The sequence below is a fragment of the Manihot esculenta genome, chromosome 7 (genome assembly GCF_001659605.2).
Source record: "Manihot esculenta cultivar AM560-2 chromosome 7, M.esculenta_v8, whole genome shotgun sequence".
NCBI lineage: Eukaryota > Viridiplantae > Streptophyta > Magnoliopsida > Malpighiales > Euphorbiaceae > Manihot > Manihot esculenta.
The window spans coordinates 555,944-577,614 of record NC_035167.2 but is presented as its reverse complement, the minus strand read 5'-3'; the positions used below and the strand labels follow the sequence as shown (position 1 = coordinate 577,614).

General features: G+C 36.2%; 2 protein-coding genes across 3 annotated transcripts; both read right to left on the bottom strand.

Moving 5' to 3' along the window:
• Window positions 1-1,495: 1,495 nt before the first annotated feature.
• On the bottom strand, window positions 1,496-12,642 carry LOC110619547 (chaperone protein dnaJ GFA2, mitochondrial). 2 transcript variants are annotated; one of them, XM_043958436.1, is made up of 18 exons: window positions 12,352-12,642; window positions 12,126-12,219; window positions 11,793-11,867; window positions 11,563-11,645; window positions 11,281-11,364; window positions 11,150-11,188; window positions 10,654-10,752; window positions 9,872-9,919; window positions 9,677-9,764; window positions 9,487-9,551; window positions 9,327-9,401; window positions 8,723-8,795; window positions 7,961-8,052; window positions 7,280-7,351; window positions 6,949-7,005; window positions 6,815-6,863; window positions 2,146-2,212; window positions 1,496-1,922 (listed from the first exon to the last, which is right to left on the bottom strand). In XM_043958436.1, the coding sequence occupies exons 1-18, from the start codon at window positions 12,436-12,438 to the stop codon at window positions 1,829-1,831; spliced, it is 1,341 nt and encodes a 446-aa protein (XP_043814371.1). In that variant the 5' UTR covers window positions 12,439-12,642; the 3' UTR covers window positions 1,496-1,828. The 2 variants fall into 2 exon arrangements, with proteins under 2 accessions (XP_043814371.1, XP_043814372.1); XM_043958437.1 differs by lacking the exon at window positions 12,126-12,219.
• A 7,252-nt stretch (window positions 12,643-19,894) lies between these two features.
• On the bottom strand, window positions 19,895-20,915 carry LOC110619546. Its single transcript, XM_021763058.1, has 2 exons — window positions 20,630-20,915; window positions 19,895-20,304 (listed from the first exon to the last, which is right to left on the bottom strand). Exons 1-2 carry the CDS (start codon window positions 20,913-20,915, stop codon window positions 19,895-19,897), a joined length of 696 nt encoding a protein of 231 aa, XP_021618750.1.
• Window positions 20,916-21,671: the final 756 nt, after the last annotated feature.

Here is a 21,671-nt window from a genome sequence, read left to right as displayed (position 1 = left end):
TAAAGGTCAGTAGTTTTTGCGTTGAGTTTTTTGGTGTAGTACAAGCACTGGAGTAATTAGTCTAGTCGTTGAAAAGGAAAGGCGGAGGTGATAAAGATCTAATCTTTATATTTCATAAATCGGATTTTATATAATTTGATTGAATTAAATGGAGAGATTCACGCGTTTTGAAATCACGTATACACGTATCCCGATCTTAACGATGTTATTTTTTTATGTATCATCAGATACCATAGCAGAAGAAATAGCCAAACTACTTAAAATTTTAGATGATTTGAGTGACAAGAAGACGATATTCAATTGAGCCGTAACTATTCCCTCATTTAAATTTTAAAGCATTGTTTTTCTTTAACACGTGGGTTATTAAGTAGACATTTTCACGCTATTGTCTTGGCTGTAGCTTTGCAATTGCAGAGATAAAACTTTGAACTGTTTTTTTGTTTCAAAAATTAGGAAACTTCAATTAACGGCAATATACTGCCTGACAAATTTGATTTCTTCATTAATTTCTAAATCAATTGTTTCATCTTAATCGTGTTTGTGTCATTTTAAATTGGCCTAGTTACTACAATAAATCAAAATATTTTAAAATATGAAATATTTTTTATCTAAAATTTTTTTTTGTGAACTAGTAGTGCAATTTATATAATTCTTTTAAACAAATTATCTTTATTTTTATTGAGAAAGATTACTTGTAACGGTAAACAAGTAAAAAAAAATGAAATTTAAGATATGATTAATGAGAATTGGATAATTTTTTTAAAGAAATGTTTGGATTAAATTACCAAAGATCCAACTTCCCATAGTAGTTCATCTCCTCCAATTTATTCCCCAAATCATGCATGAATAGCTGGCTCTCCACGTCCTTGAAATTCTCATGAATTGGAATCTAGGCGTGATACAAGGATCCTCGTTTTTATTTCTATTTTCAGAAGCTTTTCTGGGTGGCAATAGGAGTGCATACACAATTGCAAAAGGGTATCTGGAAGATTTGAAGAGCTGCCAGCAATTGCAAGTCCTAATCAAGTAATTCTTGCCTAAACTCAAATGTATTTAAGTACAAAAGTTACATATAATATATTGAATTTTCGATTAGTGCTGGTTCTGCAGCTACGCACAAACTAGCAACCAATTTGGTGGGTTCATATATTCCCCTTTGTTATATGATTTTCTTGCATCTATAATTATTTTACGAAAACTGAGCACCTAAATCATCACATCACTGAGAAAGAACCAGAATACAAACTTTGTACAGCTGAGAGGAGAGGAAGCATGTTGCATTCCTAAGAAGATGCTACATTCCATGACAGCAAACCAACCCTGTCTCCTCTATACCAGAACTGGTTTAAGGCTGACTTTAAAACATATTAAAAAACCAAAAGGGCAAAAAAATCCCTTCATGGCAACCAGTTAAAGGACTACAATATTTGATAGAATGATCAACAAAGCTTCTATGGACTTCAACTCTTTTATTGACGAGTGAGGAAAGCAAAGATCATTCTGATGGGTTGCATACTGCATCCCCTTATAATACTTGTCATAAAAATACAATGTAAATTATGTACAGAGATCCTTGTAATTGAATCAGAAAACTTTATCTTTTGGCCTCAAATAACATCGTATTAATAGTGATCTGCAAGGGGAAAAAATATTACATTCCTTTAAAATAAACAAAAGTCACCATACAGAAAATAAATGTCAGCCTACAAAACTTCTTCCAGTAAAGGTCAGTTAATTAATATTGACCTTTCCTGCTATTCTTTATCCCTCTTCTTTTATATTTCTTGCTGAAATTGATATTTGATGATTAAGGCTTTTCACAGGTCTTTCACCCAGAGGCTCCAGCAGCACGCTTATCATATTCGCCCTGTTCTTCTTTGGCAAACTCTTCAATCAATTCCCGCTGTCTGGGAGTCAAGTTCCTGTAGAAAACAAAACAATTCTCACACGTTGTGTTCCCTTTCAGAAATGGCATTAATCCAACGATTGTTGATGTATACTTTATCCATAATTCCCCAAAGGGCTCATGTTATATATTACCAAAGCTGAGTCTTGAAACTTAACTTTTTATTTACCCATATTTGTAATTATTGAATTGCCACAAATTAAAAATGTGAAATTATTTAACTGACGAGAAAAACATACGATGGAATGCTGACAGTGAAGTGCACAAATTGGTCACCAAAGGTATATGAGCCGCGAGCTTTAATCCCTGTCATTAGAAACCAAAAACAACTTACTATTTACTCAATACAAATAAATACTGTCCCTAGCAGATGTATGAAGGACAGCAACTCAAAATGCGGAGAAATTACAAAATTTGGCATCAACAATTCAAGATTTTACATAAAATTGCAAGAGAATTATGCTACGGGCGCTATTGATCCAAAGGAGCCTAAACCATTTAGAGTGTATTCTAAAAGGCCCAAAGGGAGTAACAAAAAATGATGACTCGGCAGGAATCTTTGGGGAGAGGACAGTTGTGCCTAGGAAGAGAGAGAGGTTTATAGAAAAGAATTTGAAAGTGAGAAAGGCATGTCGTTGAGAGTCTCTTCTTTGTAAACTCTGATAGGGTAGCTGTTTTCTTGTGTGGCTAGTCCTTAATATCAGAAATCATTCTCTTCCCTTCATTTCAGTTCCTATATCCTTGATTTACAGTTTCTTACTCTACCACGTTGGTCCCAACCTGCCGATGTTGGTCCATGCCCAAACCCAGAATGGAATCACCCGTAGATTAGGTGGAGAGGAATACAACTACGTTGGAAGATGCTCTTGAAGCATTCAGCTTAAAACAAGCTGCTTGGCGCGCCGACCAAGACCAACGCTTCTCCAAACTCAAAGCCTTGGAGACTTCTCTTATCAGGGGTAAGGCCATCGCCCTATCATTATTATGGTAGATAGTGGCGCCTCCCACAATTTCATCTCCCAAAAGTTTGTTACGGCTTCAAAATTGCTAGTGCACTCTACTTCTTTTGGAATTAAATTAGACGATGGCCATCAAGTACTTTCCACTGGCCTTTATTGCAATCTCCAATTGCAAGCTCAATCTTTCTCCATGACAAGAGATTGTTATGTTTTTTCCTAGAGGTGTTGATTTGATCCTAAGAGTTTCATGGCTGGAAAAATTAGGAGATGTTCAAGTGAATTGGCAGCAGATGACTGTCTTTCATATCTAGGGGTTCTCGCATTACACTAAGCAAAGATTCTCTCCTCTGACGTACACCTCTCTCTGCCCAAGCCATCCATAAAACTATGGATGTGTCGGTTGTGGCCTTGTTATGGCAAATGGCAAATGGCAAATGGCAAATGGCAAATGGCAAATGGATCCTTTGCCACAGGAATCTGTCATTGATTCTTCCGAAGTTGAGTCTCCTGGCTTAGCTATCACAACTCTACTGTCTAAATTTGAGGAAGTCTTCTCTAAGCCAAAACACCTTCCCCCACAGAGGACCTTTGATCATCGAATCCCTCTAAAGTCAGGCACTGATCCAATTAATGTCAAACCATATCAATACGGGCATCTCTAGGAAGATGAAATCAAGAAACTCATTACAGAAGTGCCATCCGCTGGGGTAATCCCCCTTTCTCCAGTCCAATGTTGCTTGTACAAAGAAGGGTGCCAGTTGGTGTTTCTGTGTAGATTACCGCCAATTGAACAAAGCTACAATAACAGACCATTATCCCATTCCAATAAATCAAGAAATGCTTGATGAATTGCACAGCGCTCGTTTTTTCTCAAAATTGAATTTAAAGTCGGGCCATCACCAGATTCGTGTTGTTGTTGACGATGTCCATAAAATAGCGTTTCGCACTCATTTTGGTCATTATGAGTTCCTCTTCATACCCTTTGGATTGATTAATGCCCCGACTACATTCCAATTTGTTATGAATGACATTTTTCAGCCTTGCCTTCGACACTTTGTGTTTGTCTTCTTTGACAATATCTTAATTTACAACCCTGGCTGGAACTCATTTGGAACATCTTCGTTAGTTTTGCAGTTATTGCGCTCCAATCAGTTCTATGCTAACAGAAAAAAAATGTTATTTAGGCAAAACATCTGTGGAATACCTAGGGCATATCATTTCCAATTAGGGTCTTGCAATGAATCCCTCGTAAATTTCAATTGTTTTGCGATGGCCTCAGCCTAACTCACCCACTGCTGTCCGGAGTTTTTTAGAGCTCACCGAGTATCGCAGACGCTTCATCCGTGATTATGGTTGATAGCTAAACCACTAACCGTCCTATTAAAAAAGCGCATGAGCTTTTCTTCGAATCCAGAAGCCCAATTAGCCTTCAGAACACTTAAAATCGCTAATACTTCCTCTCCAATTTTACAGATGACTGATTTTACTAAGCCTTTTGTCTTGGATTGTGACGCCTCAAGATCAAGGGTAGGCGTTGTGTTGATGCAGGATGGCCAACCCCTCGCGTTCTTCAACAAGGCTCTGTCTTCCAAATCCTTGGTTGTGTCTTCTTATGAAAGGGAATTAATGGCTTTAGTCATGGTTGTGTCTATCGATTTACCATTGAGTATAAGCCTGGTATTTGTAACAAGGCCGCCAACGCTGCTGATCCTCTTGGTCCTCTCTTATCCCACATGGTTAGATTGGAACTCTATTGCTAGTGATATTTCTCAAGACGACTCCTCTCTAGCAAATCATTTTAGACTTACAGGCTGACCCTACCAGTCATCCTCACTATGCATTAATCCATCGCCAGTTATATTTTAAGGGTGGTTTAGTGCTTCCTGCTACTTCCCCCTGGGTCCCTAAGCTCATCACTGAATTTCACTTCACCTTAACCGTCAGTCATTCCGAGGCTTATAGAATACTGCAGGATAGCTGCTTCTTTTTATTGGCAAGGAATGGTGAAAATGATCACTGCCTATGGTGATTCTTGTCTAGTTTGTCAATGGGTTAAGTATGAGACTCAATCTCCGACTGGCCTTTTGCAGCCCCTGCCTCTTCCACAGACTATTTGGGAAGATATTACTCTTGATTTATCACAACTTTACTTCATTCTAATGGGATTGATTGCATTTTGGTTATTGTTGACCGGCTGTCAAAATATGGTCATTTCCTTCCTCTAAAGCATCCTTTCACATCTAAGAATGTTACTGAAGTATCCATTCGGTATAACACGGCTTTTCAGAGTGCTATTGGCAAGACCCCATTTGAGGTTGTCTACAGTCATTCCCCATCTTCACTGACTCAATTTCTTGCAAGAAAAACCAGAGTAGATTTGGTAGCCTCCTTGGCTGATCGGAAAGAAATTCTAAGGCAGTTACAATTTAACTTGCACAAGGCTCAACAGAGGATTAAGAGTTCCAAGTGGGTGACTAGGTGTTTCTCAAGCTTAGACCACACAAGCAACAGTCAATTACTGCTCGTGTTAATCAGAAATTATTTGCACATTTTCATGGGTCATTCATAGTCATCGCCAAAATAGGCATTGTTGCCTATAATCTAGATTTGCCTTCCTCCTCTCGCATCCATCCAGTTTTTCACATATCTCAACTTAAGCAAGTCCTAGGGGATCACAATTCAGTTTTAGCATTATCGACAGATCTAGCTACCGATGCCTTACCAATTGTACACCCAACGGCCGTTCTTTCTACTCGCACCATCCATCGCAGTGGCAATTCAGTACAACAATTATTGGTTCATTGGGATAGGCAATCTGTTGAGAATGCTACATGGATTGATCTAGCAGATTTTCAGAGCCAATTTCTTTCCTTCAACCTTGAGGACAATGCTGGTCTTTCAAAGCAAGGTAATGTTACGGGCGCTATTGATCCAAATGAGCCTAAACCATTTAGAGTGTATTCAAGAAGGCCCAAAGGGAGTAACAGAAAATAATGACTTTGCAGGAATCTTTGGGGAGAGGACAGGTGTGCCTAGAAAAAGAGAGAGGTTTATAAATAAAGAATGTGAGAGTGAGAAAGGCATGTTGTTGGGAGTCTCTTCTTTGTAAACTCTGATAGAGTAGCTGGTTATTGTAATCAGTGTTTTCTTGTTTGGCTATAGCCCTTAATATCAGAAATCATTCTCTTCCCTTCATTTCAGTTCCTCTATCCTTGATTTACTGTTCCTTACTCTACCAAATTCCATGTCAGCACATAATGAGAGAACATTTTAAATTTAGTCCATAAATCGATGATGTGAAGATGAGAAGAATAACAAGAGGAAGAACATCCAGCTACATGTTAATTCAAAAGAGGAGTTTGAAAAGAATTCCTCCAACTGTCTAAGTGACTGCAAAACATATCATGATATAATAGTCACCTAAAAAGAACAAAGAGCACAAAGTTGAAAATTGCCACAAACACAATTGCCACAAACACAAACTTAACTCTTAAACTATCAGAAGGAAAAGAAACCAAGAATCCTGGATAGCACAGACCCAAAGACATATCATGCCTAGATCAGATATATGTTATGTAACAGATTTGCAACTCCCATAAATTACAGAAAAAGGTGGAGATGAGAAGAGAATTCAGAGAAGGGATGAGAAATTAGAGAGAGAAGAGAGGTATTATTGATTCTTCATTCTTGAAAGAATCCTCGCACAGATAGAGTTTTCCCTTTTATACAGCAGTAGCTACAACTCAACAGATAACTACCTTTCCCCTCCAATATCCCAATTCAGTTAGTTCCCTCCAAAACTAACTACTCTTCTTTATTTGCTTCTCTTCTTCCTATAATATGTAACGATATATGGCACACACAATTATTCTAAGCCCGTAATGATATATTGCGCACACAATTATTCTAAGCAAACACAATATGATATCAAGCATTAGTATGTTCTCACCTTTTTTCTTCAGGACCACCTTCTGGCCAGGCTGGGTGCCAGGTCGGACCTGAAAACAGAAAACAAGTTAAGACAGAATTGATGACTAGCTCAGTTTTGAGCAATGGAGAACATTCACAATGATCTCAGCACACCTTAAGTACAACATCTCCTGTAAGAGTAGGGACCTGGATGGTTCCCCCCAATATTGCCTGTAAAAGAGCAATTCAATTAACTTAAAAATCAGAGATATAAAAGGGAATCTGAGGGTTGTGATAGGCAAAGAAGGCTGGTGCAGCATGATTTATAAGTTTCTATAAGCAAACACTTTGAACAGAGCATCTGACTTTATTTATTGCGAAAACAGATCAAAATTGAAAACCATCATGTCTATAAAGCCAACCATCGAGCACACCAAGAAAACTTTCATGCCTTAGAAATTTAATATTGTATTGAGCAATAAAACACATACAGAAAAGTTTTTACCTGAGTAACACTCAAAACAGCATCCACATGAATGTTAGAGCCTTCCCTTCGGAAAACAGGATCTTCCCGAACCTGGGAGGAAAAGAAAATCATAACAATGTCATTAAAAATTAGAAATGTAGTTGTATCTAATAATTAGTGGGCAGTGATAAGTTCACCTAAATAAAATAAAAATAAATATGACATAGTAAACAAATCCTCCATGTAGTATTCCACCCACTTAACAACCTCCAGCTTGCTAGGAAAGCATTGACCAAGCAATGCCTATCAAGACAAACAGCATCGCCTTCCCCAACCCACAAAACTACGCATTACTGCTAGTAGATGATATATACCTCAGTCATAACACACATGACAGCAACTAAGAACAATCCTTTTGTCCACCAAATTCTTAGCTAAATGAATGAATTCTAAAGGAACATCTGAGCATACCACACAAAAGGAAAAATAATTAATGGATACAACCTGCAAAATAATCCTGAATGGGAAATGGCCTTCATTGTTTCCTAGAACATATAAGATATTGTAGCAAATTCCTGATTCCTAACCAAGCTCCAAAAATTATGTCCTTAGTTTACCCCCAGAACATCCACCAGTTCTCACAATCAAGCATACAATTATCAAACAAACAATGAGAATATAGCTGCCTCACAACATCCAGCATCAAGGATGTTGAGTTACCCTGATGGTTACAAATAGATCACCAGGTTGATTTCTCTCTGGGTCTGCTCCACCACTTCTCGGCACCTTTATGGTTTCGTTGTCATCCACTCCTGCAGAGTACAGACAGCAAAGGCTCAAACATCAAGCACAAACCAAAAAGAGATCTGTCACAAGGAGATGCATGAGGAACAACAGATAACATTTCTAATGATCATAGATTGTCATTGCACCTGATTAAAGATGTACAATTGTACATACAATTGCAAATATAGAACTTAACAATGCTAAGGACTTGTTTGCTAAAAAACAAGGTGTGGTGAAATAGCTAATTTTAATGCAAAGGAATCCATTTTCAACAATAATTATGAACCATCCAAGCCATAAATCAGAAGTATTTTCTAATAGTAGCAAGTTTCACAATAAGATCTACTTGTGCCATAACCTCCTTTCTTTTATATACCTCTCTATTACATAAGTTCCAGCTTGTTAAATTTTGTTTAGAGGAGAAGATGCATCCACCTATCGAAAGATATAAGTTAAATCTTGCAGGCATTTTTACATGAAAAAGTAGGCAATGATATAGATTATGCAAGAGCAGAAGTTATTAATTTATCTGCACAGTGCCTACCATGATAAGATTTAGACTGCAACAGGATGTAACAATGTAAGATAATAATAAGCAGTACATGAGGTATGAGCCAACCAAGGTAAGAAAATCAGGGTACAATATTATAAAAGACCAGAAATTTAACAAGATGCTTCAAGATCTAAAAAACACACCTGGCACAATATCCAATTTGACAGACTTTGTTCCTCTCACTACTTTACTTCCATTGCATGACCTGCAAAAGCTCTGCTACCAATAGTGGTGGGATTAGAAAATGCTGCAGTGATATTAAAAGTAAAATATTATGGAACTACAGCAAGATGAACCCAATTTTAAAATATCTCTAATGTCCCAATAGGATGATTGATTCCAAAAGTTATCTATCAAGTAGGTTTCTCACTTAGTAAACTTCGACAAGTCACAAGAAGATGTCGAAGATCTAGTGGAAGGAACATTTAGAAAAAAAACAAAATGTAAATTGCAATGTTTTTGAGACTTGTACAACAATAATGGGAAGGAATTAAAAATTCAGAAATGAACAAAAAATTTAGAAACAACAACATATACATGGAAAACATTGCCGAAAGGATGATTAATTTACAGAATTTTCCTAACTGATGAAATCCAAAATCTAATATTTAAACACACAGTAGATTAAACCAATGCCAGTATAAAGTAGCCTTTTAGAGGATCAATGTCGGAATGATGGAAAACTACAAAAAAATAAGGTTGAATGTAAGGAACAGCATCAAAACCAAAAGTCAATTTGTAGCATACCGATACAGTTTGCCCAGTTCCACCGCACTGATTACAAGTATGTTGAAGACTAACAAAGCCTTTTTGAGTGAACACCTGCATGTGTAGGAAAACAATGTGTTGGCTAAGGTAAGCATACTGCTGCAATCCTCATCATAAATCTGTATTTATAAAAACATACCATGCCAGTGCCTTTACACCTCTTACACATTTGGGGTTTTACTCCAGGAGGAATACCTTCACCACCTGCAAAATTGAAGACACACAAAAAGTTACATTGGAATGCTAACAATAAAACTAACAACCACAGGAATGGCAAAATCCAAATCAATAAATTTGCAAATAATAGCAAGTGCAGAGAATAAACTTACGACAAGCTTCACAAGGTGTATCAGTTTGAAATGTGATAGTTTTGGTGCATCCCTGAACAGCTTCCATGAAGGATAGCTCAATAGCAACCTATGCAAGAAAGGACAAACATGGAAATTACATCAAAATTACTTCCAAAGCACAAAGAGATAAATATATATATATATATATATATATATATGAAAATTGATAGACACCTTGACATCTTGGCCACCCAGCTTCTGCTTGAATATATTGCTGAATATCTGTTGAGAAAAACAGAAAGTACAAAAGAAAAGGAGGTGAATTATTGCAATATATATACATGAGGAACCTCCTTTTCTTCCCACAACCATTAGGTGATTTTAACCACATTTATCATTTTTGTTGCTTTTCAATATATTTATCCGGAGATTCCAATGCATTTTCATCACTAAAAATTAAATAATACTCCATCACACAAAGATAGGCTTAACTTTCCTTGTTTTACCCATTCCACAATTATAGACCACTTTCCTTTTTGAAATGTTAAATTATTTATTAGCCTCCTAATATACCCATTTTAAATGCATTGTAAAAGTAAAATTTATAAGTTGCAATAATAATTTAGTAAAGCAATATTAGTGGAGGGTATATTAGAATTTAGAAAAAGAAAACATTGCTTTAACAATATTAACTGCATTTTCTTACTCCATATGAAAATAATTATGGACCTGTCTTTGCGTAATAGAGGGAGTATTTTAATTTTAATAGTATTAAAAACTTCATTGCTCAGTAATGGATGCTCTAAAACTGACAATTCAAAGTTTCAAACTCCCCAACAATTTCAACCGAGATTTTGCAGCTCCCCAAAATGTGAAGAAGAAGAAGAAGAAGAAGCAGAAGCAAAAGAGAAAATAAGGAATTGCATTAAGTTGTAAGTTTCAGATTGCAAGATGCATAAAATGATAACTAATCATATAAGAGATCTTATAGACAAAAGATTAAAAGAAGTGATTACATCATCCATTCTGAAGAAGCTGTCAAAGGGATTATCGAATCCTGGCCCACCAGGATGAAAATCTCCATTAAGATTACGTTCATATGCATCATGGCCAACCTATAAGATTGAGCACACAGCCAAATCAATAAATACACCAACTAAAGAAAGAGTCACCATATCAAAACAAGAACTCTATCAAGCAAAAGAAATAACCTTTTCCTCATATTTGGCATCAAAATTCCAACGCATAGAAACAAAGAAAAAGAAAACAGGAGAGACAGAGATCTATGCAAAACATACAAGATGCATATGGAAGATGCATGGATGTAAAGATTGGCATCATGAGTCATGACACATCTTTATGCACTAATCCACAGTGGAATAAAGTGATACAAGGGAATTCCAGGAAAGAACATGGTTAAGGATGTAACCATCCCAAAATCAATTTATAGGCAAAAGCAACTAAAGTGGCCTTTAATAAACGGTGTAACAAACATAAGTTAAAATAAGAAACCTCATCATATTGTGCACGCTTTTCATCATCTTTCAGAACCTACAATAACAGAACAAACAGTGATGCCTCATTTAGCGCAATCTGCAAGATGGCTATAAAAAAGAAACCAGATCTCCAGCTGGAAAAACTACCTCGTATGCTTTTGAAACTTCTTGAAACTTCTTTTCAGCTTCAGGATCATCTTTATTTGTATCAGGATGGAGTTTCTTAGCCAGCTGCAGAATAGTATGCAAGTAAGATCACAACTTCAGAAATAAGAATTTGTCTAATTCAAGAAGTAAAAGCTGTATTCCTACGAAGTCACAACGCGGATAACAGTAATGTAGACATATCCAAAATCAGAGTGAGGGAGAGATGCACAATTGCACTAAAATAGACAGATTAACAAAAAGAAAGATGGGTGAGAAGCCTACCGCATAATAAGCTTTCTTTATCTCAGATGAACCTGCATTCTTGCTAACACCAAGTATGTCATAATAATCACTTGACATATGAGCTGAACAAAAAAAAAAACATAACAGAATGTGTTGCCACAAACAATATAGCACCTTGAAACATATATCATATAACACATTTATTGGGGGTTAACTTTCAAATTAAAATAAAACTTTAAAAAAATTAACAGGAGCAGCATGTGAAATACCAGAGCCATGAATTGACCTTGTTGTGCCAGAATTGGCATTCCAAGATCCCAATAACAGCCAGTGTTTGTGATTAACTGCACAGTTCCAAACATGCAATTCAGTAGAAGCTAACAAAAAAAAAAGCCTACTTTAGTAGCTAGTAGAGTGAAGTAAACTAATTAGAAAAATGAGGGCATAAAACACGTATTTTCTAGCTTAACAATTAATCAATAACTTTAATTTCTTTAATCCAAGCCCTTCACCAAAATGGGCAAAAGAATTCAGGACTTTCGTTTCCATTGGTTCCTCAACTTTCTCAATGACCGTACATGATGGAAAGAGACCAAAAGTACCATTTTTGGGAGAGTAATTGCCAATAACTCTACCATGGTTGCAAACCCCAGTACTCAATCTCCTACAACTCCCATTTAACAGATTCTTATATACCTGCAATTAGCCGAAAAGACAAATTTGAACAACCCACGAAACGAAAAAAACAAGTCAAATATGGAGTTACACATATCACAATTTATGAAATTGAAAGAATAAACAAATAAATGAAATAGTATTGAATCGTACGGAATTAGCAGACTCTTCGAAAAGGTTGAATGAGGGAGAGCGACGAACGAGCCAGGCAACAAGTTTGACGCCATGAGAGCGAAACATTTGGGCGTACCTCTTTAGGGTTGCTCTCGAATTTTACTCTCCGACAACGATAGAAGAGAGAGCTGGGGTATTTCAGCAGTAAGGTAGTTTGGGGGCTTAAACCCTAGAAGAGCCCTAAACTTTTGTAAGAAATTAGAAGGTTCTAGTTATGATGAGAGAGAGAGAGAACAGCCCCAACGTTCGCGGGAAAGCAGCCGATCCATTTGTTATAGTATGTATACATATATTAATTTAGGGTTTTGTTCCCTTCTCTTTATCCTGTGTATATTTTTCTAGATTTTTATTGTAATAAAATTATATTATAAAACTTAGGGTATTGACATTAAAATTTTAAATTTTTTTTACGTTTTTACATTTTAATTCAAATTTTTTTGACATAAAACAATTTAAATTTTAAAACCTTTTTATAATTTTATCTAAATTTAAATTTAAAATGAATGAGAACTTAAATTGCTTTATATTTTTTTAAATACTTTTTAATAAAACCCACAAAATATATAAGATTAATCTCCTTTCCTTTCTCCCTAAATGTATACGATAAAGGCACAGTAAAAGTGCACTATAGAAAAAATTTCTCGACGTTATTAAAAAAAGTATTAGGAGATATTGAGATAAATCTATATAAATACTTTAATCAAAGAGGTAAGATGATAGCTGGAGCCCTTCTTCAAATTGTAAAATAGATCACTTTAATCAATAAGGTAACGTCCATTGTGCATATATTAAGGGGCCCTACATGAGAAAAAAAAAAAAAAAAAAGTTAATCCACCATGTCTTGTGGGATCCATTCAGAAAATATTTAAAAAAAATATAAAGCATTCTACATCACACATTTTCACTGATTTTGAATTCAAATTTGAATAAAATTACAAAATGTTTTTAAAATTTAGATTATTATGCCAAAAAAAATTTAGATTAAAATATGAAAAATTTGAATTTTTAATATCAATGCCTCCTACAACTTATAAAAAATAATATTAAAAATTAAAATTTAGCTATATTCAACGAAAAATAAATTAGATTTTAGTTTTCTCTTTTCTTTTTTTTGAATATAAATGAGGGATTTAACCCTTAGTAGACATCTCTAGGTCAACACGTCCTAGCACAATCAGCATTCAAAATTATCTTCACCGTAACATTGAACACCTAGCATTGGACACCTAGTATTGGACACGTGTAAACTCTATAATCCTAATAGCTCCATTATCGCTTCGTTAGCAAGACAATCAACCACACGGTTTCCTTCCCTAACAATGCTCCTAATCTTAACTTTCCATTGAGATTTCAACAATTCAACACAATTTGCTACAAGATTTTTTAACCGGAAAGATCCAACTTTATTCTTGGATATAGCTTCAATAGCAACCTTTGAATCAGATTATAGATCCACCTTCTTCCAACCCATTTTCTACACCAAAACCAGTCTATTATATATGGTCCATAGTTCAGCTTCTATAGTAGTCCAAATCCAAAATTTTGTTTAAAACCTCATAAATAGTAGGCCTTATCATCACGAAAAATACCTGCACAAGCTACTTTACCCAGAATTCCCTTAGCTGCTCCAACCCACAAAAATTGTCTTTTATATCTCCTACCGGTGTTCATAGCAGTTGCATTCTTGTTCCAGACCATTTGAATTTCCAAAGTTTTTTCCAATATCCAAGCATGAGTCTGAGGAGGACATTGATCCATAGACCGGAAGACTTCATGATTCCTATACCTCCATATCTACCATATAGTGCATGCAAAAATTGAAGTCCAATCTAAGCCATCAACCTGTTTTCCACAAGAATTAATTTTTTAAAAAACTCAATTCTTGATATTGTCCTCAATAAAGAAAGAAACTATCTCTAGATCACCTATGCTCCTCCAAATGTGAATGACCCGCTCACAATCTCTAACCAAGTGCAAAACAGTTTTAGACTCAGCCTTATATATAGGACAAATATCCACATTAGAGAAGCCTCTTCTTGCATATAACCCTTCCATGAGCTATACGTGAATTCTTTCGGTTGTTTTAAGCTGCCATATTTTCTTCCAACCTCTTTCCTCCACATCGGATTATCCACTAAGAGCTTTGTAACCAATCTTCACTAAATAGGAACCAGATACATCATGCTTCCAAACCCAAACATCCAGATCACCATTATAGTTTGATAATGAAAGAGAAGCAATCATATGTAGAACTTCTAATAGCAAATCCCCATCCAACACCACCCAATTCCAACCTTCATTATGATGCCAGTATTGTCTCACTTTGCTATTCATATCAACCGATCCAAAGATACCAACAAGTAGTTTATCAACGACCCAATCAAAAGCCACAAATAAGTCTAAAAAAGAGTGTCTCTACCATCTCTAACTTCTTTATTTAAGCCCTCCACGACAACATTAAGCCTCATGCTAAATGCTTTTCATATAGAGGAGGAATTTATTTTGCGAGTATTGTTCCATGCAAACAAACTATTCTGGTACTTATTAATAAGGCACCTAACCCACAATTAAGATGGATTTGAGTAAACTCGCCAACACATCTTTCCGACCAAGGCTTTGTTCATATTAACAAGACTTCGTATACCCAAACCACCTTTCCCTTTGCCTTCTTGAATCATCTTCTAATTAATCAAGTGAACCTTCTGATCACTATCACACCCATGCCAAATAAAGTCTCTATAAATTTTTTCCATCTTCGTACACAAAATCTTTGGTAAAATAGAGCACTGCATAGGATAGATAGGGATAGCATTTAAAATCAACTTCACCATTGTGATTCTACCTGCCATAGCAATATGTTTAGCCCTCCACACTTCAAGCCTCTTTTTCATGCTATACAATATCTATCTGTAATTGAGCTTTGTTGAACTTAAATGTTCTAATCCTTATTTTGATGATTAATAAACAATTGGTGTGCTACTAATTATCTTCAAAGGTGTTTGTGTTGAGCTTGTAGGTCCCTTACTAACAAGAATGAAATTGCTTCAATCTCAAAAGAGAAAAGTGCCTATTTTGGAAGCATACCACAAGAAAGGGATCATAAAGTAATTTATTGTTTATGTTTTGTCAATTTATTCATTGTGAATTTCAATTAATTAGTTGTGATGGCTCAAGGTCTCTTTCATTTCTAAAAGTTTTTTAGATATGGCCAAATCTTTAAGTACTTGACTTTCAGGGACTAAAATGAAATTTTCCAAAAGAAGTGATTTTGAAATTATTCTTTATCAAAATCAAAGATCTAAAAATATGGGTTATAAAAATTCAAATGGATTGAAAAATGGATTTTTATAGCCTAAGCTATGATTTTTCAAAGAATTTAATGAAATATTTTTGTGCCCCCTAAAGCCAAGTTCGGCTTCCGAAAGTCAGGGACAGAGACGAAAGTCCCACATGTTCTGCCGCCGAACATTGACTTTCGGCCACCGAAAGTGTGTTTTCAACTTGCAGCCTAAAGTGCAACCTTCGGCCTCCGAAACTAAGGGACAGAGACGAAAGTCCTGTACCTTCGGCCGCCGAACATTGGCTTTCGGCCGCCGAAGGTGTGATGCTCCCTAAGCTAAATGTTTGGCTTCTGAAAGTGAAGGACAGAGGCAAAAGTCACCTATGTTCGGCCGCCGAACATTACCTTCGGCCGCCGAAAGTGTGCTTTTAAGTCTGCCTCCGAAGCCTAATGTTCGGCTTCCGAAAGAGAGGGACAGAGACGAAAGTCCCACAAGTTCGGCCGCCGAACTATGACTTTAGGCCGCCGAAAGTCCTTTTTTAAAGAGTGATGTTCTTCACCTCAATTGGTTCGGTCGCCGAACTTTAGCTTAGACCGCCGAACCTGAATTTTTCTAAGAAAGATATAACGGTTATTTCTGAACATAAACGGCTCTATTTGCATTTAATGCACCCCCAACGGCCATATTTATGATAGAACTATAAATATAACGTGCTTTTAATGTGAAGATATTACAACAACCATCTAAGCAAATATTTATTGAGATTACAACATTTTTCATTCTCTCTCTCTCAAAACCTTGAGCCAAAGCATTGATTTCTTGAAAGTTTGTTTTGAGTTGTAATTGGTTGGCTTTTCAGAGTGAGTAAAGGTTGTTGAGAGATTCTGTTGTTATGAGTGTGGCATTGAGCAAAGAATTGCTCTTGAGTGAAAAAGAGATTTGTAAAGAGCAAAGGCTTGCTCTAAGATTGTAAGGGTTTTAATCTTCACCCAAAGAAGATTTGATAGTGGAGTTGAACTCTCAAGGTGGACCTTGAGGAGAGGACGTAGGCTTGAAATAGCTGAACCTCTATAAATTCTTGTGTTGATTATCTTCTTCCTTATTGCCTTCTAATTTGTTCTTTTGCCTTAAATTTTTTATAAACCCAATTTACCCCCCCTCTTGGGTTGCTTCAAGGGACAACAAGCTTATTGACTCTTCCATGTATGGAAGGAACACCAAGTACCGACCCAAATCAGATGTGATAGCAATGTTAGCCAAAGAAGCAATTTGCTTCACATTATTAGAAAAGAAAATATTAGATTTGGCTAAATTGATCCGTTGTCCCGAAGCATTGCTAAAAACACTCAAAATTGCCATAATTTTATGCATTTGCTCCATAGAAGCTTCAGCAAATAGAACCATATCATCCGCAATCATCAGATGCTATATGTACGGTCCTCTTCTAGATATCTGAACAAGCTTCCACACCCCCCTTTAGACTGATTCTCTAATAATAACAGCAAGACGTTCAATGCATAAGACAAAGAGATAAGGAGATAAAGCATCCCCTGCCTAACTCTCCTAATCTGTTTAAAAGCTTCCAGTCTCTCACCATTCCAAAGAACAAGACATAGAAGCATATCAAATACAATTTGAAATAATATTAACCCACAAATCACAAAAACCTGCACTTTCAAGCGTCCAACTAATAAAGTCCCAATTCAATCTGTCATATGCGTTCTCAAAATCAATTTTAATAGCCATATACCCCTTGTCACCCTTCGCCAATCGCATAAAATGTAGCGTCTTCTGGTAAATAACAACATTATCCATGATTTGTCTTCCATGAACAAAACTGCTTTGCTCAGGACCAACAAGAGAGGGCAACACAAACTTCATACGATTCACTAAGGTCTTTGTTATAAGCTTATATAGAACATTGCATATGCTTATAGGGCAATACTGAGAAATAACTTCAGGACAATCAATCTTCAATATCAAAACTAAATTCATTTCATCAACTCAAGCGGGATAGGGCTGCCATTAAAAATTGACAAAACAAACTTTGTTACATCATTATCCACAATCTACCAAGTTTTTTGATAAAAGATAGCCTGGAATCCATTCGGACTAGGTGCTTTAGTCAGCGCCATATCCTTCAAAGCTTAGCTTGTTGTATTTCATCCACAGTAAAGGCGTGACTCAACTCCACAGCATCATTAGATCTAATCTTAGCACCATTTTCCTTAACAAGCAAAGAAAAATTAGGCTCCTCCTCCGCCGAATAAAACTTAGTAAAAAAATTTCTGGCCATATCTTTTAATTCATTTTTGTCTTCAACCCCACAAACCATTGCCATCTTTAAGCTTCAAACAATTATGGCATTTCTTCTTCGCCATGGCCGTCGAGTGGTAGTACTTAGTGTTCTTCTCCCCCAAAACTATCCAATTCTCCTTGAACCTTTGAAACCAAAATAGTTCCTCCTACTTAAGCACTTCTTCCAATTTGTTTCGGAGATTAAAATCAAGTTTGACAAGGTGAGGTTGCCTTGAAATCATAAGTCTTCTTTGGACACCATTGATTCTTCTAATCAAATTGGTTTTTTGAGAAAAAATATTCTCAAAATCAGTGACATTCCACTTCCTCAAACCAAAAGCTAATCCTTTCAATGCTTCCATAATAGAATCCCCTTGCTTCCAACTCCTTCGAACAGTCCCCATAAAATCACAATGCATAGTCCAAGGCAACTAGAAAGAAAAAAAACCACAAATAGGAATATGGTCAGAATGAAGCCTTGCAGGGTGAAACACCATAGCTTCAGGAAACATAACCCTCCATCTTGGCGAGCATAACGCCCTATCAAGCCTGGCCATTTTCAAAGTATCAGAACTTCTACCCTTCCACCACGTAAAAGGACCACCATCAAAGCCAAGATAAATAAGTTTCGAGTTCGAGATCCAATCATTGAAATCTCTTGGGCCCCGAGGCCTTAAAAGAGCTGTACCCATTTTGTTCTTCAACTGCAATAACCGAATTAAAATCGCCCATAGTAATCCCGCTAGCATTGAAGGAAATATTTTTCAGATCATTCCACAAAAATCTCCTCAAGCTTTGCATAGGACTAGCATAGACAAAGGAACTAAACCACTCTTTCCGATACTAGTTTTTAATAACAAAGTAATAAACGGGGGATGCCTGACAATGACTTGAAAATTAACATTGTTCTTAGACCATAAGACCCAAATACTACCACTAAAGCCAACCGCTTCCACCCTAACCCAGTTCGAAAATCCCAGCTTATTGCAGATACTATTTGCGTGGTCTCCACTAACTCTAGTTTCAACCAAACAAAAAATATCTGTTTTATACAACTTCTTGTATTCAACAAAGGCTCTAAGAAAATTAGGAGACATAGCTCCCTGACAATTCCAAGTTATAACTATCATTAAAAAGCAGAAGAGAAAGAAAATCGAAACAAGCACCACTCCCACCAGAGTACCTTGTATCAAAACGACGGCAAACTCAGTTAGATAACCCATTAAGCATGGGTATATCCCGACTCCTCTCAGCCATAGCATTAACGGCTTTGCTATACTCTTCAATCGAATTGACAACAGCTTCAGCATCTTTTAAATTAACATCCTCACCATCCGGCGGAGTTTCCTGAGCAACATCAACAGAAGCATTTATTTCACCAATATTTGGAACTGTAGGCTTGGCTTTGGATGGCGATGGCAATTGCAACTGCTCCCTATCTTCCGCAATCTTGTACAACTTAGTAAGACCCACCTACAATGCCTCTCCTGAAACAAACATACGATTCTCCTTATCTAAAAAATGGCTCCCCATAGCCTTCACTCTCTCCAGCTGCCTTCCTCCATATAGCCCCTTTTAAATTTCTCTTGTTAGTATCTAGCCCAAGATTGGTATCTTTTGTCACATTTTGAGCGCTAACTTCTTTAGACCCAGTTTTCCCTACAGGCCCATTAGAAGTCAAACCTCCAACAAATTTGACTTTCTTCCCATAATTTGTACCCTTATTTCCATAATTTCCATTATTCCTTGTCTCATAAGTCACCCCTTTAGTTGACTCAGCAATATCCATATCATCTAACACTTAGGAATCTATTTTCATAACCGTCACGTTCCTTCTCATTCGAATCCCTAGAAACACAGGCAACAGATTTCCCCTGATTTCCCTGTGCTTTCCCTTGTTGATTTCCCTAGAAATTCCTCTTTCTTTCCTTTCCGACTAACATCTAATCTCCATAGTTTTCTACCACCGCTGAATTAATTTCTCGATTTTTCGGCAAGTCCTTCCCTTGGTTGATGCCATTCACCGGCATATGAGGAATTGTCTGACTCTCCCCCGATTCTCCTGCTTGTTTAACTGACGTACAGTAGCTCTGCATATACCCATATTTACCACACTCAAAACAGACTAAGTGAAGATCCTCATATTCAATCCTTCTAGTCCTCCTCTTCAACCGAAATTTCCATAATAGGGGTTTAGACATATCCACCTCCACGCACATCCCCGCATAGTGTCCCCTATTAACAAGACTTGTATTCATGTCCACTTTAATCGGGTTACCCACCTTACTTCCAATTTTCATAACAAGCTGCTCATCATAATATTCAATTGGAAGGCAAGGAAATCGTATCCAAACTGTTAAACTACTAAGAATCTCATTAAACGGATCAAAATTCGGGCATCACCTTCGAACAATAAGATAGTGATCTGCTATCATCCATGGACCCTCCAGTTAAAATCATCTTCATTTTGAAATTTAACAAAAAAATAGTCATTATCCATAGCAATAACCTCCATGCCTGAAGTAGGCCACCTAATCTCCTTCAATCTTCTGGACAAATAATTGTAGTTAATAGAACGACCCAATAACTTGACTATTAAGGTTTGCTTCCAAGGTCTACGAAGTCTCAGTTTTTCTTCTCTAGTAAGCCGAATAGTAGGGCAGCCTTCCTCCCATCACTTTCCTCTTCATAAGATTCCTTATCAAAACCATCAACCATCTCTTCCGTTGGAACAGCTATTGCAGTCATCTCAGGTTGCCCTAATAAAGTTTCCTCATCAAAACCATCAACCATCTCTTCCATTGGAACAGCTGTTGCAGTCATCTCAGATTGCCCTAATAAAGTTTCCTTAAAAGAGTAATGTTGATAAACCTCAACCTCTTGAATCTCATCAACACCTTGTTCAGATTCCTCTAACTCTTTTCGCTTTCGAATACTTTGAATAAGTAAATCATCTTCCTCCATAGAATCTCCAGTCTTGTGGAGCGCGAATATCACTCATATTTTTAATTAAATATATAATAGATTTTAACTTTTCTTTAATTTGATAAAAAAGAACTATTTTTTTATTATATGAATCAATCTAATTAACAAAATGAAGAGAAAACATGAAAATTCACCCATACATGTAAAAGGAATAATACACCTCTTATCGCGATAAAAATTTATAACTATTGAATTGAATATTTATATTTAAATTCAAATATTCACTATTTATAATTTTATTAATTTCATATAAGTCTCGACATTAATATTTAATCAAATAGTTATTAAATTTATTCTCATGGATTTTATATTAGACAGGTTCTACATTTATTTTATTTTTTTAATTAGATATAGTCCTAATATTCAATTAAAGACAAAATACAGTACAATTTTTTTTTAACGTTAAATTGAAAATACCCGTTATTGTTTTTAGCCAATAAATGATTTTTATAATAGATTATTTTAATTTTATACCAATTTTAGAATTAAAAATTCTGACAAATTTAATTCAATTGATTTTCTCCCTAGCAATACCAAACTATTCATTTTTAGGCCAATGGTTCTCAAAGTAACACAACACCAATGGTGGCTTTGGGCGCAGGCCATAGGGTCTGCAGCTAGCCGCCTTCTCTGCCATAAAGCAAGCTTAACAGAGGGCTTCTCATAATGGTTGAATCATAAACTGATTCAGAGAACAATTACTTAACAAAATTCCTGCACCATGTGTATCATCAA

What these genes read in the sequence shown, in the direction of transcription:
- LOC110619547 (XM_043958436.1), bottom strand. Translation starts at nt 12,438, where the DNA reads ATGTTTCGCTCTCATGGCGTCAAACTTGTTGCCTGGCTCGTTCGTCGC. An exon ending in TAAAGAAAGCTTATTATGCG is followed by an intron (nt 11,365 to 11,562) that starts GTAGGCTTCTCA and finishes ACTATTCTGCAG; the next exon opens with CTGGCTAAGAAACTCCATCC. An exon ending in AAGTTTCAAAAGCATACGAG is followed by an intron (nt 11,189 to 11,280) that starts GTAGTTTTTCCA and finishes CTGTTATTGTAG; the next exon opens with GTTCTGAAAGATGATGAAAA.
- LOC110619546 (XM_021763058.1), bottom strand. Translation starts at nt 20,915, where the DNA reads ATGGAGGAAGATGATTTACTTATTCAAAGTATTCGAAAGCGAAAAGAG. An exon ending in GGAATCTTATGAAGAGGAAA is followed by an intron (nt 20,305 to 20,629) that starts GTGATGGGAGGA and finishes GTAGTTTAACAG; the next exon opens with TTTGGATACGATTTCCTTGC.